We start from the raw sequence: 19,221 nt of genomic DNA, 5'->3' as shown, positions 1-19,221 counted from the left end.
TGAAAATATTCAAGGATATTTTAGAGAGATAAAATATTAAAATAAGATCTTATTGAAAAAAGTACATCCCCCCTTACTTTTTTAAAAACAGCTTATAAGCTACCAAACAGCTTATTTTGACAGATTATAAGCTGTTTTTAAAATTTTTTGCCAAACAAATATTGAGAGCTTAAAAGCTCTAAAACAACTTATAAGCTGTTTGAAAGAGCTTTTAAGCTCTGCCAAACACCCTCTAAAATCAGTACTACTTGTTGTGAGTTATAAAAATTAATATAATATAAAATATAAAGGCTCTCTTTTTTTGGTTTGATCATTAGGGTCATTTCATTTGCAATCATGTGTTATGCTGTTTAGGTTATGTTTGGTTCAATTGATGGGATTATTGAATGATTATTAAATGAATGATAAAAGATATGATAAATAAGGATTGGTAATTTGTGCTGAAAATTATATTGTGTTTGGTTTGAATTTTAGGAATAAAATTAAATAATGGTTTAAAATATTTTTGCCAAAAATACCCCTTTATTTTTTATTGCATAATTAAATTAATAGCCTTTTTTTTTAAAACTTCTTCCCCAACGATTCCTCCATTACTTCAAAAAAAACCTACCCTACAGTATTGTGCAGAAGATTGAATTCCACATATAACAGTTAACTTAACAGCAATTTCAAACCTGATAATGAAATTTAATGAGATTTTCATTTGCACAGGCAACATAATAAATTAAACAAAGCAATAAAAAATAGATATTTCAGAAAAAAAAAGATAAACGCATTGAATGCAAACAAATAAAGTGAAAAAGGAGAGAAAAACGAAATCATAGTTCCTCCGCCAAAAACCAGGAACCAAATTTCATGTTTGCAACACCTAGGGGTGGGTCGGTACGGTATACCGTACCGAAAATCGGTTACCGTATACCGTACCGTACCATACCATACCGGTATGAAGAATTTTATACCGGCATACCGAATTTTCGGTATACCAAATTTTCGGTATGGAGAATTTTGATACCGAATACCGTATTGGAAATAAAAAAAATTCGGTATACCGAAAAAATTTCGGTATACCGAGTTTTTTTTGGTATACCGTGAAAAAAAATTTTAAAAAAATAAATTCGGTATATTCGGTATAACGAAATAAAAATTTTATATACCATTACCGATACCAAAAATTTCGGTACGGTATTATACCGTACCGAAATTTTTGGTATACCGATTTTTTGGTATATTCGGTAAATTTTTCGGTACGGTATGACGGTATTTTCGGCATTTCGGTATTTTTCCCTAACCCTAGCGACACCATACAAAAATAAATTAAACAAAGTTTTTCACAATAATTTGCCGAGACAGAAAGACATTAATGTGTGATTTTTAGCCGGATGAGAACTCCTCCGATTTCTGAAGATTTCGCAGCTGTTAGAGAAGAAATTTCAAAGCACCCAAAATTTTTTTGGTCCATTAATGAAATGTAAGCGAAGAGAACGGTGGGTTTTTTTGGGTTAGGGTAAGGGGCATTCTAGGAATTAACGTAGATGATTAATGTATGGTTTATTAATATTGAGGTAGTAAAAGGTTTTATTTTATCTAGTTGAGTACACCCCTATCCTTCCCGTGACAGATTCGGTTGGTTTAATTAAAATTGTACCAAAAATAAGATTATTTTAAAAAAAGCCCATAATCACATTCAATCACTAGTATCAAACATAGCCTTAGGTTGGGTTTGAATTGAAGTATTTCAAATCGATGGATTTCGATTATAATTTTAGTGTTAACCATGAAACATCGAGAAATATCAAATTCATAGCTTAATTATTTACAACATTTTATTGGATGAACTTAAAATCCATCCTAACTACCATGAATTACCATATAAACATAAAAGAAGTGGATTTGATGTTTGTGGTGCTACTTATCTAAACAACAAAAATGCATTTAAAATTCAGTGATTTGAAATACTTCCATTCAACGCCGTCTATATAATTGTGTATTTAAGTAAAGCTTAGAATCGAATCGGATCCCTTTATTCCAAAATTTCCCTCGTTCTTGTCGAGAAGCGAAAGAGGAAAGGGGAAACCCAACGCAGGTATGGATTTGAATTCAACTCCAAAGGAGGAAGATGAAAATGAGTCATCGTTTATGGAGAGGTTGAAATCAGCACCTTGGAAGTCTTATTGCTTCCAGAAAGATATGATCCGCCCTCGATCGCCTTATTTACCTCGTCATGTTTACGGGTTTCATCCAGATATTTTTGATGCATACCAAAACCAAAGGTAATTAGATTCGTCCGTCCTGCTTTCTCTCTACTTCGTAATTAATTTTGAACGATGCAAAAAATGCAGTTTTCCAATCGTTCGAGCACGGGATTTGGATGGCGGGGTCAAGCATTACAGCTTCGATGAGTTGATGAAGATGACTGATTGTCTCAATTCTACTACTTTTCTATGCTACACCGTTTTGGGAACGCTTCACCGAGGGACTATCCACCATGAATCGGGGCGTCGGGACGTGCTTGTCAAGACATGGGAATTTTTCTTGCCTTTCGTTTGGCAATCCTATCATCAGCCAACTCGAATCCATGTATGTATGTATGTATGTATGACTCATAGTGCATGATCCTACCTTTTTCATGATAATATTGAATGCGTACGTGTGTCATCACATGATGAGCTCAATCTATTGAGGGTGTCCGAGATAAGATCACATCCAAATGTTGTCAATTTGATTGGATTCCATTGCGAAAGGCGACTGGCGGTTGTATATGACTATGTGGGAGGAGGAGAACCACGCCAACTTTTGCACCATATTATTCCTTGTGGTCTGTGATCCCATTTTTCCTAGCAACATTACGCTAGTGTTTGTGAGTCAAAATTTTGTTAGAAGCTCTCTCAAACACTACCAATGCATCATTCTTGATAACTCTTTTCTGGCTGCTTTCTACTAGATAACTTTACTTAGGAGGACAGAATGAAGGTGTCGAATGAAATGGCAAGCGTGCTGGAAACATTTCACAACAAGGGACTTGTCCATTGCGGTGTCCATTCTAAAACAATCTTGCTCACTGAGGTTTCGTCACTTTCGTTGTTTCTGTTATCCTTTACAAAAGCTCTTGCATGCCAGTAAGTCTTGTCATGATCCTACTCATCATTGCCATCGTGTAGGACAAAAGTGCGGTGGTGTATGACTTTGGGCAGTTCTCATACTTGGAACACCGGAAGAAGTATGAGGAGATCATTGAGAAACTTTACATTTTACATACGTCATATTTGGACGGTATATGCATCCATTTCTTCATTATGTGCTTGTTATCTATGAATTTAGCTGCCTATCATTTGTCACTATTCTTTGCATTTCCACTGGAAGTTTGGCAGGTAAATTCACTGCTAAAAGCCAGCATACACTGCCCTTCCTCCTTTCTCCTCTCCCTCTCCTTGCCCAAACTCGGACAAGTATAAAACCATAGTTTTTATTGCTCTCACCATATTAATAATGTTCAAAAGACTTAGAGTACGAGTTTCTTGGCAGAATTTGCACAGGTAACTGTCAATAGATGTGGATAATTTATCATGTCAAGGCATTCTTTCATTCTTTAAATCCGTAATCAACCATTTGTATCAAAATCGTAGAGTTTGTCCAATAGTCATAGTTTGTTCCTTTTCAGGTTTAAGCATTCCATGATTTTGTTATGATACTAGAGTATGTAAGAGGCATTTGATTATCCAAGTCATTCATCAACTAAATGATAAAGCACAGCACATCCTTCTTCCTTTTTTTTCCCTTTTCCACGTCCATCACATCCCATGCACAATTATTAGTCCAACCAAGTTTCAATGCCAACACATTTGGAGTTCTTGTTTGTAGGCCCACCCTGGTCCATGAGATGTGATATTTTTGCTTTTGGTATTCTACTTCTGGAGCTCATCAACAAACAGCAATACCTAGACCTTCCCTTAGACATATGGGATGAATCCACAATTCTCAACTACGATCTCAAAAATTCAGCAGTGGATCACGCTTTTAACGTAGATGAGAAGGTCGCTTTGCGCATCACTACTCTGGCTATGGATTGTTTGAAAGTGAAATTGGATGAGCAGCCAACTATAGGGGACATTGTTAGGGAGTTGAAGGACTTGATGCTGCATTTCCCACCTAACAAACTACAGAAGATCTCTTACTGATTCTCTCGGCTAAGTGTGTGTTTTTGTTTTTTGGTCCTTATGTATTAAATTCAGATGAAAGCTCTGTTCGAAACCTCTAGCCAATCAAACATGTCTAGGTCGTATCCTAACAGGGATCTCCTCCAACACAATATTCTATGCATGAAATATTGATCATTAGAATTTCATAATTAGACTTGCTATTAATGTTGTGTTATCTGTCAGTTGGAGAAGTGGTTCGTCTTATCTTGTTAATTGGTAGTGATGAGTTCAACTGCCCTTTTCATTGTACTTCGGAGACTACTTATGAGAACCTTTCCACTCCAATTTACATAAATTTCATCATGTTGGAAATAGAATCAACAAATCGTATAAGTGATGAGATCTTTTGAATTATTGTAAGATTATGTAGTACCAGGATCGTCTCATGATTCCTTAAATCTATTATTTATCTATCTATTCTATCTATCTATCTAAAAGTGTGAATAAAATGTTAAATTTTTACCATTGTGAAATAACTTTGTCCTTTTATTTACACTATAAGTAAAAACATATAAAAATATATAGGGTTATAAAAGTAAAAACAACATTTTAGTTAGGACATAAACGTAAAACAATATTTATATTATATGTAAAATCGATTATTATGATAAGGTCGAAATTGACAAAGTGTGTGCATATTAGATAAGTATTCAGTTTTTAAAAAGATTGAAATACCAAAATACTTTGTTTTTTATTTTCTTGTAGATAAAGTAAAGATATATTTTTCCACAAATATTTTAAAAAAATTTCACAAAATATTAATTCAATATTATTCAATTTCTTAAAAGATTAAAACATCAAATACTTGGTTTTTATTTGTTTGTAGACTGAATAAACATATTTTTAACAAAATATTATATATTTTAATTTGTGTAATGACCTATTGAGATAAATAATTATATCATGAGTTTATATTTAAATATATACAAATATTAGATTTGTAAAAGTCATTATTATTATTATTATTATTATTATTATTATTATTATTATTATTATTATTATTATTATTATTAAAGTAGAGACCTCTAATTAACAAACTTTCAATTAATTGTTGAAACTTGATTTGAAATTACCATTATCTCCTAACTTAATTTTCAATAAAATCAAAATTAATGGGCAAAATAGTTATTTTATATGGTTTCCTCTTTTCTAGTCATTAAAAGCTCACTTTGTGCTCTTTAATATTATTTTATTTACAAAAATAACACTTACTTTATAAGATATATATATATTTTTTGTGAATATTTGTTTAGAAAAACATTATATTTTTATTATTTTTAAATTTTACAATTTATTATTTATTTTCTTCGTTAAAAAAAGGAAATGAAAATTATTATTATTATAGTAGAGACCCTCTAATTAATTAATTTTTAATTGATTGATGAAACTTGAGATGAAAATTAATTAACATAAAAAATTATGTATATGCACACATCGTGTGCAACAGACACTAGTATGTTAATTAAATTACACACTAATGTTGAAATAAATCAATTCAAGTAGAGTCAAGTTTTAATCCAAAATAATAGATAAAAATCACACCAACACACATATCATCTATATAAAAGTTGGAATTAAAAAAAAATTAACTAATTTTCACCCTCATAAAAACTAAAACTATTAAAAACAATTATGACATTGTCTTGCAATTAATGAAGGAATATATTTACAAGAAACCAAAAACTTATTTTCCCTAAAAAATATACATTTATTTTTAAAATGGATAAGACAATTGAAATAAATGACAAAATTAAAAATTTGAAATAAAAAAATTTAACTAATTTTCATCTTCATAAAAGCTAAACCATTAAAAAAATTATGAGATAGTCTTGCAATTAATGAAGAAAAATATTTACAAGAGACCAAAAACTTATTTCCCCTAAAAATATATATATATTTATTTTTAAAATGGAAAGACAGTTGAAATAAAAGATGGAATGTTAACTTTTTTAATTAAAAGCATTAAAAATCCGAGCAAAAAATTAGCAACAAAAATTATTACAACAGTGGATTTCTAATAACATAGCATGAAATTAAAAATAAAAAAATCTAATAACACATTGATCATTAACGGTATTGACTTACAAGTAATTGAAGACAATAACACAAGAATAGAGGTTGGAGACAATGAAATTATTTATAATCTCGCAAAGATCTTATTTCAACATAATCCAACAAAAGAATCAATGAATATAGATATAAAATGAAAATAATTGATAGAAAAAAGGAAAAATTGCAAATTTAGTCCGGTATGTTTGTCACTTTGCGATTTTGGTCCTCTATGTTTTCACATTTCAGTTTTAGTCCTGCATGTTTTGATTTTTGGCAATTTCGGTCTTTTTTATTCGAAAATGCTTACGTGGCACTGTACACGTCAGTTCCACATCAGCACTGAATTGGTACTACGTCAGCGACACGTCGGAAAAAGGACTAAAATTGCTAAAAAAATAAAGATAGCGGACTAAAACTGAAATCTGAAAATATAAAGGACTGAAATCGCAAAGTGACAAACATATAGGACCAAAAAAATAATTTTTCCTAGAAAAAAACATCACAAAAATTATTATTGAAGATGATGAGAAAACTATTTTTTAAAAATAAATAATGGATGGCGAACGAAAAAATCGTGAAATAAGAAAAAATGGTTATAAAAAATAAATATGCTATAATTTAGTGGGATGTATTCAAACTAGTGTTTTAATGACTTTTAGTGACTTTTTAAAATGATAGACTTTTGTGGAGTTGAAGGATTTTTATTTCTTTTATAGAATCTCACTGATTTACAAAAAGATTTTCGTGGATTCTTTGTAGACTTTTCGCATGACTTTTATAGAGATTTGTAAACTTTTCATACAATTAATGAATTTGTATCTTTAATGCATCTTATTATAATTCTTTGAAGTAATAATTATTTGACATAAATAATAAATTTGACATATTTTTTTAATTTATTGATGAAAAGGAATTTCATTTATTTTAAATGTATATATATATATATATATTAATGTAACAAAATTAAAAACTAAAAAATTTGTGATTGTGTAAAGTTAATTTTTATAAAAAATTATAATTTATAAATTTTTTTATCAATTATATCATAAAAATTTAATTTTTAATTTTTATCATATATTTTATCCGAATATTCAAATATTTGAATTAAATAATGTTATAATTTTTTGAATCATATATTATTATCATTAAATATTATAATTATTGGTATAAATCATAAATTAAAAAGCACAAAATTGTTCAAAAATTTCAAAGTTTTGAATAATATTTTTATTTTTATTTTAAACTATCCCAAAAAATATAGGAAAATAATGAAAAAAAATAAATGAAGATAAATAAAATAAATGTATATATATATATATATATATATATATATATATACATTTTCAATATGAGAGAAAGTGAGATAGAGAGGAGTGAGGAGATGTGAGAAAGAAAAAAAAATTATGGGTTTTAATTTTAGAAATTCATACAAATCTTTGGGTTAGACCAAAGACATTTTTTAGAGTTTTTAAAAGTCAAGTTTGAATATTACTTGACTTTTAAAACTAAAAAATATATATTTTGAATATCGCTAGATTTTTATAGAGTATATAAAAGTCATGATTGAATATCACTAATTTCTAAAATCCACAGAAGTCATTAATTCTCCTCAATGAATACATTAATTTAAAGTTTATAATGCATTGTCTATATTATTATTATTATTATTATTATTATTATTATTATTATTATTATTATTATTTAATCAAAATCAGTAGTGGTAAAATTATTTTTCAATGCCATGAATTATTTATTATATTTTTTCTTAAATTTTATTTATTAAATATGTCATAACATCAAATTGTATATTTTTCTTAATGTCTAACGTTCTTATACAAAATTATATTATTTGTTAAAACCATTATTTGTAACACCTATAAATTTAATTAGAATTTTAATATATAAAATTTTTAAACAAAGATTCTCGAACTCATTCTATAATACATGTTGTAAATATTCTATTACATTGAATTTAATATTTACTAAAATATCATGAGATTATTAACTAAAGACATGTTTATTTCTTTTCATCTCAACTCATTTATTATTAACGTTTATTGATAATAAAAAGTATTTTCACGTGCATCGCACGTGACTTTTACTAGTATCATTAAAAATGTATATAATCAGTGTTCTAAAAAGCGGTAGACGGACGGTCACCCATCGCCTAAATGCTTAAGTTTAAATATATAATTATTCTTATTCATCTTAATATTTCTCCAATAATTTCTTGTCATCGAATTCAACTCGAAATACATGACATATTTCACTTTTTCATTCGATATAAATTGATAGATAAATATATCAAATAATGCAACGTATTTCTTGTAGTGACCCTGCATGGAATCACCTAATAACTGGCAACTAATAGCATGCATTAAACTTAATACAGCAAAATACTTAACAGAGTAAAACGTGCGGAAACAAAATCCATAATTTACATATCAGCTTAGTAAAACAAGTCCAGGCTTAGTACTGTAGTAATACAATCATATCGAAAAACTTAAAAGTAAACATTATACAGCTATATCGAATCCTGCTGTATAACTAACTCTTCAAGGACCCTGCTCCCTAGTCCTGCCTTGAACTACCAGCTCCGTCCATCCTGCGACCTGCCCCGTGAAATAAGGTGTCCAAGATAACAACTAGGACGTGAGCGCTAACGCCCAGTACATAAACATGAGTAAACATATGTATATAATGCATGCAACATGATGACTGGTAAAGGGTCATCTGAAAAGTCATGCTCAATACCGGCGCCACATGAGTGCTGCCACCGCGCGGATCAACCTCTGGGTGCAACCACACTCGTCTAGTACACCAGAGTAGTCAGACATAAATGTCCCTGTCGTCGCGGTACTCTCAGTGATAGACTATCGAGTATAGAGCTAAGCGGCTCTATAATCAGGTATAACAAGGTATAGACTCAACGTGTATATGCACATGACATATGAGTATAGAAAGCGGTAAATCATATATCATGCCATATAATAATGTCAAATAAATGCAACATATAAACATGTATACTCGCTGGCAATCTCAGTCAATGTGTACGTACCTCTAGGCTAGTTCAAGTATAATAGATCCTAGGTTCCAAGCCTATATTCAAAAGTTCACTGTATCACTACACAAGTTCTATAAGCCTTAACTAAGCTAATAATTACTCCCAAAACTTAAATAGATTCCCGGACCATACCTTCGTCCGTAGATAGCCCTTTGGAGTCGCTAGTCCCGGATGACTATAACCACACCTTGGTTATTCCAGAACCTCTATTATAACCGATAGGGCCCTCAAGTGTATAACTCACACTATATAACTGAAGAAGGAAACTCGAAATTCGTAATTAAAAATGAACTCCGGAGACCCCTATTTATAGGAGAAATTCTCGGCCACGATCGGAACTACCGAACTTGGATCGGAGCTTCCGATCCGTGCATGCGTGACACGTCGGGATCGGAACTTCCGATCGGGCGATCGGAGCTACCGATCTGCTCTACGTTCAACACTTGTCAAAACTCGTGGCTGAGTCATCGAACATTGCTGGCAGCTGGAGATCTGAACTTCCGTTCCTGGATCGGAGCTTCCGATCTCTGTGCTTCCGATCGGCTTCTGAAGTGACTGGGATCGGAGCTTCCGATCTGGGTTCGAAACTTCCGATCCGGCCCAAAAGTCAAAAGCCCAATTTTTCTTCTGAAGTCCAGTTACACTCCGAGATTGGTTAATTACTAACCCTTAATCATGTTTAACATATTATTATCTTAAAATGAAGTCTGAGTTACTACATTCTCCCCACCTTTAGATATTTCGTCCGCGAAATAACATCTAAAGACAAATCAAGATAACAATATAAAACATCCAACCATGTTTTATTACAACAACTGTAATTACATCTTACATGGTAATCAAAAGTACAAAGCAAACAACTCAGGATATTCTGCTCGCATATGACTCTCAGTTTCCTAAGTTGCTTCCTCAATGCCTCGGCGCTGCCACTGTACCATCACAAGTGGTATAGTCTTGTTTCGAAGAAATTTCTCCTTCCTGTCTAGGATAAGGAGTGGTCGTTCAATATAAGACAGATTTGGTTGTAACTGAAAATCAGTAGACTGAATCACATGTGATTCATCAGCTATATATTGTCGAAGTAACGACATATGAAAAACATTATGTATACTGGAAAGAGATGGCAGTAACGCCAAACGATAAGCAACATCTCCAATATTCTTCAGTATCTGGAAAGGCCCAATGAAATGGGGTGACAACTTGCCTTTCACACCGAACCTCATCACCTTCCTGAAAGGTGATACTTGTAGAAACACATATTCACCAGGCTCAAACTGAAGTGGCCTGCGGTGAATATTAGTGTAACTGGCTTGCCGATCTTGAGCAGCTTTAATCCTTCGCTTGATCAAATCTACCTTGTCTACAATTTGCTGCACCAACTCAAGACCCTCAACTTGTCGTTCCCCGACTTCATCCCAGAATAATGGAGTATGACATCGTCGACCATACAATGCCTCGAAAGGTGCCATATCAATACTACGATGATAACTGTTATTGTAGGCAAATTCGATCAAAGGTAACTGATTCTGCCAAGATAAGCCAAAGTCCATGACAGAAGAACGTAGCATATCTTTCAATGTACGAATCGTTCGCTCTGACTGCCCGTCAGTCTCTGGATGATATGCAGTACTCAAACTCAGAGTGGTACCCAACGCCTGGTGAAAATTACTCCAAAAACGTGAGGTAAATAGCGAGTCTCTATCACTAACTATACTCACTGGAATCCCATGCAATCGCACTATCTCCTGGATGTATAAGCGTGTCATGCGATCATAAGAATACTCCCGGTTGTAAGGAATGAAATGTGCTGATTTCGTCAAACAGTCAACAACGACCCAGATAGCATCACACTGACGTGAAGTCATAGGCAAGTGGGTGACAAAATCCATAGTCACGTGCTCCCACTTCCATTCGGGAATCTCAAGATTCTGCAGTAATCCACCTGGTCGTCGGTGTTCAGCCTTAACTTGTTGACAAACCAAACATCTCGAAACAAATTGATAAACACTATGCTTCATCCCTTTCCACCAGAATCTGGTTCGCAAGTCCTTATACATTTTCATACTTCCAGGATGAACTGATAATCGACTCTTGTGAGCTTGAGAAAGAATATCGTTCCTGAGCTCCGCAATATTAGGTACAACCACTCTATTAGATAAGCACAATAAACCATCTGCCTGAAATGGAATCCAGATGTATTAACTCCACTAGCTAGACATGCCAAACGCTGAGTCTTAACATCAGATATCTGAGCATCTCTGATCCGAGAATACAATGCTGGCTCAGATAGAATAGTATACAATCGAATCTCATTCCTCTCTTTCCTGTGCTTGAGCGTAAAACTCAATGAACAGCATTCTTGAATCATATGAGATACTTCACTAGTCTGAAGTGCAGAAAGCCTCACCTGCCGACTCAAGGCATCAACAGTAAGATTAGCAAAACCTGGATGATATATGATTTGACAATCATAATCCTTCAAAAGATCCATCCAGCGTCTCTGTCGCATATTCAACTCCGCCTGAGTGAATAAATACTTAAGACTCTTGTGGTCCGTGAATATCTCAAATTTCTCGCCATAAAGATAATACCTCCAGATCTTGAGCGCAAATACAATGGAGGCTAACTCGAGATCATGCACTGGATAATTATTCTCATGCGTCTTCAACTGTCGAGAATCATAGGCAATAACATGTCCATGCTGTTTCAGAACACATCCTAACCCCTGACCAGAGGCATCAGTAAAGACAACATAACCTCCTAATCCAGAAAGTAGAGCTAGCACAGGTACAGTAGTAAGACGTCTACGCAGCTCGTGAAATGACTCCTCACAATCCGAGAACCATATGAAGGTAACATCTTTTCGAGTAAGCTGAGTCAAAGGCCTGGCCAACTGTGAAAAATTCTCGATGAACCGACGGTAATAACCAGCTAGACCCAAGAAACTATGAATCTCAGCAACCGTCGTCGGACGAGACCAGTTCAGCACTGCCTCTATCTTACTAGGATCAACAGATATCCCTTTACTAGAAATCACATGACCGAGAAACACTACCCGATCAAGCTAGAATTCACACTTGCTCAATTTCGCATACAACTGCTTATCTCATAACGTCTGTAAAACAATCCTCAGATGCTGTGCATGCTCATTCTTGTCATGAGAATAGACAAGAATATCATCAATGAAGACGATGACAAATCTATCCAAATATTCTCGAAATACCTGATTAATCAGATTCATAAAGACTGTCGGTGCATTCGTCAAACCGAATGGCATCACCAAAAATTCATAATGCTCGTATCTGGTCCTAAAAGAAGTCTTAGAAATATCTGAATCTCGTACCCGCATCTGATGGTATCCCGATCTCAGATCTATCTTAGAGTAGACAGAAGTACCCTGTAGTTGATCGAACAGATCATCAATCCACGGCAAAGGATACTTATTCTTGATGGTGACACAATTCAACTGCCTGTAATCAATACATAATCGCATCGATATATCCTTCTTCTTGACAAACAAAACAGGTGCTCCCCACGGAGAAACACTCGGACGAATATATCCCTTATCAAGCAGATCCTGCAACTGCTGTTTTAATTCCCTAATCTCTAACGGTGCCAGATGATAAGGTGCTCAGGATATAGGCGTAGTTCCTCGTACTAGATCAATACCAAATTCAACCTCTCGAACCGGAGAAAAACCAGGAATCTCATCAGGGAATACATAAGGAAACTCACTGACTATCGGTAGTTGATCGATACCTGGACTACTCATGGACATATCAACTGCATAGATGAGGTAGCCCTCCCCACCTGACTCTAAGACATGACATGCCTTCAAAGCCGAAACAAGTGGTATCGGAGGTCGCGCACCCTCACCATAAAAATACCAGCTATCACCCTCAACAGGATGAAACTGTACCAAACGCTGATAACAATCCACAGTAGCGTGATACAAAGTCAGCATATATATTCCCAAAATACAATCAAAATCTGCCATCGCTAATATTATCAGATTAGCCGATAACATATTACCCTCAAACTCTAGAAGGCAACCCATCACTAGACGCTTAGTTACTACCTCCTGCTCCAGCGGAGTAGATACAACTAAATCCATATCTAATGATAAATAAGGTAATATATGTCTCTTAACAAAACGACTTGAAATAAAGGAATGTGATGCTCCAGTATCAATTAAAACAAGTGCAGAAATACCACATAACAAAAAGGTACCTGCCAACATGCGATCGCTTCCCTCAGTAGCCTGGTCTTGAGACAGAGCAAACACCTGCCCTTGAGTCTGTGGATGGTAACCAGAAGAACTCTGTGGTGCTGGCTGCTGACGTGGAAAAGTAGAAGCCTGAGATCCAACCTGTGATCCCGATCCACTAGCAGAACCCATAATCCGAGGACAATCTCTCCGCAGATGTCCCTGCTCACCACAAATATAACAAGCCCCAGTAGCCTTCCTACACGAAGCTGCAGGATGCTTCCCACCACAGTGGCTGCAAAACTCCTCCTCCTTCTTCTTCTTCCCGAAATGGAATGTACCTCGTGAACCATGAGAACCAGACGAAGTAATAGTAGTAGAAGAAGACATAGGTCCAGATTGCACAACAGATTGTTCCCTAGGCTCAAAAGATCCACTAGGCTATCCTGGCATCATCAACAGTGCCCGCCTATTATTGTTCTCCACTTGACGGCAACGGTTCACCAAAGTCTCATAAGATGTCGAATCATCACAGACGACAACTTGTGAGTAGATATCTTGGTTCAAGCCTTGCAGAAATATATCATACTTCGATGCATCACTGTCACTAATATGAGGACTGAAAGGTAGCAGATCAAGAAATCATTGCTGATATTGATCAATAGTCATTGATCCTTGCCTCAGAGTAAGCAACTCCATCGATCATGTCTGGCGAACAGCTGGAGGAAAATACAGTTTCTGAAACTGCTGACAGAAATCTCCCCAAGTCACCTGTCCTATCTCAGTACGTTATTACCTGAAATTTGAAGATATATGAGTTCTATCGCAGATTTTTTTTTTGGGGAATTCTTATCGTTGCAAAGCCGATTACTCTGCAGATTATGTTCTTCTGTCTAGACTCCATCTTATGAGACCAGTTCTTATTGTTGAAGAAGAGATTTATCAGCGCTTCTTTATCCCTTATTTCTCTTGTATTGATGACCTTATAAGTACTTTACACTTCTTCTTATTGAGGTTGGGGTATACTATTCTTCAGAAGAATCACTTATTAGCTTGATGCATCGAGACAACTGAAGACGCTTGAGACTCAATGTTTGAATCTGGACTTCGAGCTCTCAACGATCTTAGTGATTTGAAGATCTGTATCTATTGTCTTACGAGGAGATTTCCGTGATTTTTTCTAATCTTAAGAGTTGGAGTAAATGTTTTTGCAGACGGAACTGATTTGGAGGCAGAGAAGAGGGGTAGATTGTATGAGATTTCTGACTGCGAATCTATATCTGAGGAATTGTATGCAGCAACTGAAGTTTTGAGTTGTTATTATTTTATCTACTATCTGATTCGATTGACCGTTTGTTGGAATCTGCTACAGAATGACTTTCATTCAAGACTAGAGGATTGATATCTTGTCAGAGGTCATCAGATGTCATGTTTTGTCGAAGTTTGTCAGTTTAGAGAGAGATCCTTGATGCACTCGTTCTTTCGGCAAGGACCTTTGATGAGATTTTGTTGTCTGATTTCAACTTATTCAGTTCGATATCCTCAGAATGATGGACAACCAGATCAGAAGAGTCGAACTTAGATGTATGCCTTGAGTTGGAACCAGAGATGATTTGGATTGTGACTGAGCAGAGGAATATTATTCTGATGAGAATGAGTCGAATTTTGATCGACGGACTTGAAAGAGTATTAGGGAGACAGAGTTCGTGTTGGAACCGTGTTTGATTTCGAGGACGAAATCTTTTCTTAGAGGGGGAGAATTGTAACGCCCCGATTTATCTTAATTGACTTTATTTGAGATAATCGGCGATTCTAGAGTTCAAGAGCCGACTTGATTTTGATCAGGGTCCTTTTTGAAAATTTCGGATTTTTCAGGGACTAAAATGCAATTTTGGACTTTGTTAGATATTTAAGCATGTTTGACTTGATTTTCTTCATTATTCATCACCTCCCTCACGCCTCCTCCCTCTCCAGACGCCATGGACGTCCCTTTGAGCTGCTAGATTTCATCCCGAGCTCGATCCGTCCGTTGGAAATTATTTCTGAAGGCAGATTAGCGATCACGGCTGCGAGAGCTTCGTTCTATCGTAAGTCTTTCTACGATCAGGTTCATTCTATTTTTTGGATGTTGTTAGAATCGTTCGAGATTCGAGTATGTTGTTCTTGTGTGGGGCCTCGGGTTGCTAATCTCAAATCTTAAGGGGCAATTAATGAATAAGCATCATTAATCTAATAAGGAAAGAATAAGGATCAAGAAATTTTTTTTTTCCAAAAGGGGGGGTGGGCTCGGGCGGTCAAAAACTACCGCCCGGGCGCCCCTGATTTTTCCTAAAACAGAAGGCTCGCGCTCGGGCTGCTAAAAACTGCAGCTCGGGCGCTTCCTGGGCAGAATTTCACCCTGTTTTTCAGCAGCCATTCTTGATCCTTTCCATCCATTCCAAGCTATCAAATTCAAGTCTAAAACATGTATATAAGGTCCAAATCATACATATAAGCATAAACAAGGTCTCAAACATCTATACATGTATTTGTTACATCGAACAAGTCGCTAAATAACGATAAACGACATAAACTATCTCAAGTTTCATACATGCATTCCAAAACCAACAAGTTCTAAGGTTTGATGCTTTTAGATCTCAAAACTTCATCTACAACCCAAGTCCTCACGTGCTAGACTCTCACCTAACTGTCAATAATGTCGATGACCAGCTTCTGCCCCATCTGTTGTCGTGCACACACACAAAACAAGACAACAGCCGGATACACTCCGGTGAGAAATCAATCTCAGTATAACCAACATATAGAAAGCGTTAAATAAATCATATCGACTCTATTTAAACTCGACTCAACAAATAGAATAAATTAACGCTTCACATAAGAACTGATTCATATAACTTCGAGGCCATCAAGATTCATAAATGATCTTGACATAGATATCCATCTAACGAGTTCGTAACCGACTCGCAAATAAGGTTAACAGCAACCTTGGCATAGAATCAATTCAATATAGCATCATATCAACTCAAATTTAAAGATCCACTACCTGGGATGGATCGACAACATCACAATCAAATCAAAAACATAAACAAGTATGTGGTTTTTATGGACCAACTCAAAAATAGTCGTTCTTGAGTTTCAAAGTCCCTATGTGAGACCTCATTTCTAATCAACTAATATCAGACAACAAGCGATAAGTAATCAAGAACCCAAAATATATATATTTTTTTTAAAAGGAGGCTCGCGCGCCCGCGCCAAAGGAAGCGCGCCCGCGCTCATACCTCGCAAAAAGGCCACGCGCCCGCGCCGTCCCCTCGCCCAGAAAAGTTAAGGCACTGTAATAAACTCAATCAAAACCTAAACACTTGCATTAAGAGTATTTGATATTCCAATAACAATACAAGAAAGGTTTAGGGGAGAGCAACATTCAATTCGATAGCACCTACATCGTTTCTTGCTTACAAAACATATACGAGAAGTTCGAATGACTAAACATGATCGCAAAACATAACTAGGTTGACATGCTGATTCGACTTCTAAACGATTCTCACTTCTATCTCTTGCTCTGGACGCTAACCAGGTCTATGCTGACTTGATCCTGCCCTTCCTGTTGCCAAGTACACATACAAAACAAAGCAACAACCGGATAACCGGTGAGAATGATAATCCCAGTAAAAGCAACATATCAAGTAATACAACAATAAACATGCTTCCAAGACAACAACAAAATCAATAACAACGTAATGAAATGCATGTCTTTAAACCGGGATATCAAATCTGATAACAAAGGATTGCTGCTGTTCTTTTGGGATCCCGAGGATGAGATCACGTGACGACTCACCGACTCTCCCAATCGAGGTGGTGCCACGTATCCCACTCCTCTAGACTTTGAGCAACTATAATGAGTATGCTAGCACTAGGCGCAACGACTACGTCCTAGGCCACTCGAATATAGCTCCCAAACGTCTAACAAAAGGCTGTTCTGCCCATCGAAACAATAGTTCTGGCTCAATATGAATGCATATGGAAACAAAAGGAACTTAGCCATATAATTCATTCAAATAATCAACAAAATACAGGTTCCATAAACTAGAACCAGTATCAATGCAATATGTGATTTCAAGGGAAACTCGAGAACCAACTGTCCCGAGTATGCTATCCCGCTACAAATATTTCTTTTACCTTTCAATGTCGTAGATCCAACTCCGGACAAGCTACAACAAAAGATTGTATCAACAACTAGACAACCTAAACAACAAACAACGGTTCAAGGAAATCTCTTTACCGTTCTTCGTCCAACTCTCGACGAACAATGCTGCTAACACAGGGCTCGACACACTCCAACGAATCTGTACGAATACAAGAGTTGATCAACAACCACGATCATTCACAAGCCAAGGCTTCACTCAATACCAAAAACGATTCGAAAACCCAAAACTCAAATCGACGACATAACGGCTATAAACTGAACAAACCGGAAATGCAGACAGCAGTTCAATACTGATATAACCTCATAAAAATTCTAAGACAACCAAAACAAAGCAAACCCATCAATCTCAAAATCCACATTTTCGAAAATGGCTTCCAAAAATCATAACAAATCCGCACGTCGCTCTAATTCAAAACCGACAGATAATAAACGATCAGAACTCTGTAGAGAACAACATACTCGAATCTCAAACGATTCTAACAACATCCAAAAACTAGAATGTATTGGATCGAAGAAGAACTTACGATATAACAGAGCTCTCACTGCAGTGATCACTAATCTGCCTTCAGAAATAAATTCCAACGGACGGATCGAGCTCGGGAGGAAAACTGAAAGCTCAAAACTCCAAAGGGGCGGCTCTAATGGAGGCTCACGGTTGGAGAGGAAGATGGAGGCTTCTCCAAATTAAAATCCATGTGTAGATAATATATAAAAATCAAAATTTGCGTTTTAGTCCCTGAAAAATCCAATTTTTGCAAAAAGGATCCTGATCAAAATCAAACCGGGAACTCTGTAATCTCTGATTAACTCAAATAAATTCAATTAAGATAAAAACGGGGCTTTACAATTCTCCCCCACTAAGAAGAGATTTTGTCCTCGAAATCAACGAGAACCACAACTCATAAGCTAGAAATAAGAACTAAAGACAGTAATAAGAACTCACGTCATCCGAATAACTCCGAAAATCGCTGTCTCATGTCAGATTCTGTCTCCCAAGTCGCTTCCTCAACGCCGTGACGGCTCCACTGCACTTTCACTAACGGGATCGACTTGGTTCTGAGTTGTTTCTCCTTCCGATCAAGGATCTGAATCGGTCGCTCAAAGTAGCTCAGAGTCTCGTCTAACTCGGCTTCGTCAGGCTGAAGGATATGAGAAATATCTGGTTGATACTTTCGCAGCATAGAGACGTGAAAAACGTCGTGAATACCAGATAAAGACGGAGGAAGTGCAAGTCTGTAGGCAAGATCGCCTATCTTCTCGAGAATCTCGTACGGCCCGATGAATCTCGGAGATAACTTCCCTCTCTTACCGAATCTGACAGTGCCTCTGAAAGGTGAAATCTTCAGAAAGACTCGGTCTCCCTGATCAAAACTCAGAGGTCTACGCCTGACATTCGCATACTTCGCCTGTCTATCTTGAGCTGACTTCATTCTGGTCTGAATGATCTTAACCTACTCTGCCATATCTCTAAGCATCTCCGGTCCCAAATCTGGTG

The 19,221-nt window shown here is 35.7% G+C and overlaps 1 protein-coding gene across 1 annotated transcript in view; it reads left to right on the top strand.

Annotated features, from left to right (window-relative positions):
- Positions 1-2,024: 2,024 nt before the first annotated feature.
- Positions 2,025-19,221, top strand: part of LOC140865785 (serine/threonine-protein kinase-like protein At5g23170) — a 53,165-nt gene continuing 35,968 nt past the window's right edge. The window contains exons 1-3 of the mRNA XM_073270556.1: positions 2,025-2,270; positions 2,340-2,578; positions 2,663-2,815. Coding sequence (XP_073126657.1) covers positions 2,086-2,270; positions 2,340-2,578; positions 2,663-2,815 — 577 coding nt within the window. The 5' untranslated portion in view covers positions 2,025-2,085. The remainder of the gene's footprint in view (positions 2,271-2,339; positions 2,579-2,662; positions 2,816-19,221) is intronic.

The sequence above is a fragment of the Henckelia pumila genome, chromosome 4 (genome assembly GCF_033568475.1).
Source record: "Henckelia pumila isolate YLH828 chromosome 4, ASM3356847v2, whole genome shotgun sequence".
In the NCBI taxonomy this organism is placed as follows: Eukaryota; Viridiplantae; Streptophyta; class Magnoliopsida; order Lamiales; family Gesneriaceae; genus Henckelia; species Henckelia pumila.
The sequence above is the reverse complement of the archived record's forward strand: the minus strand, read 5'-3'. Positions and strand labels throughout refer to the sequence as shown.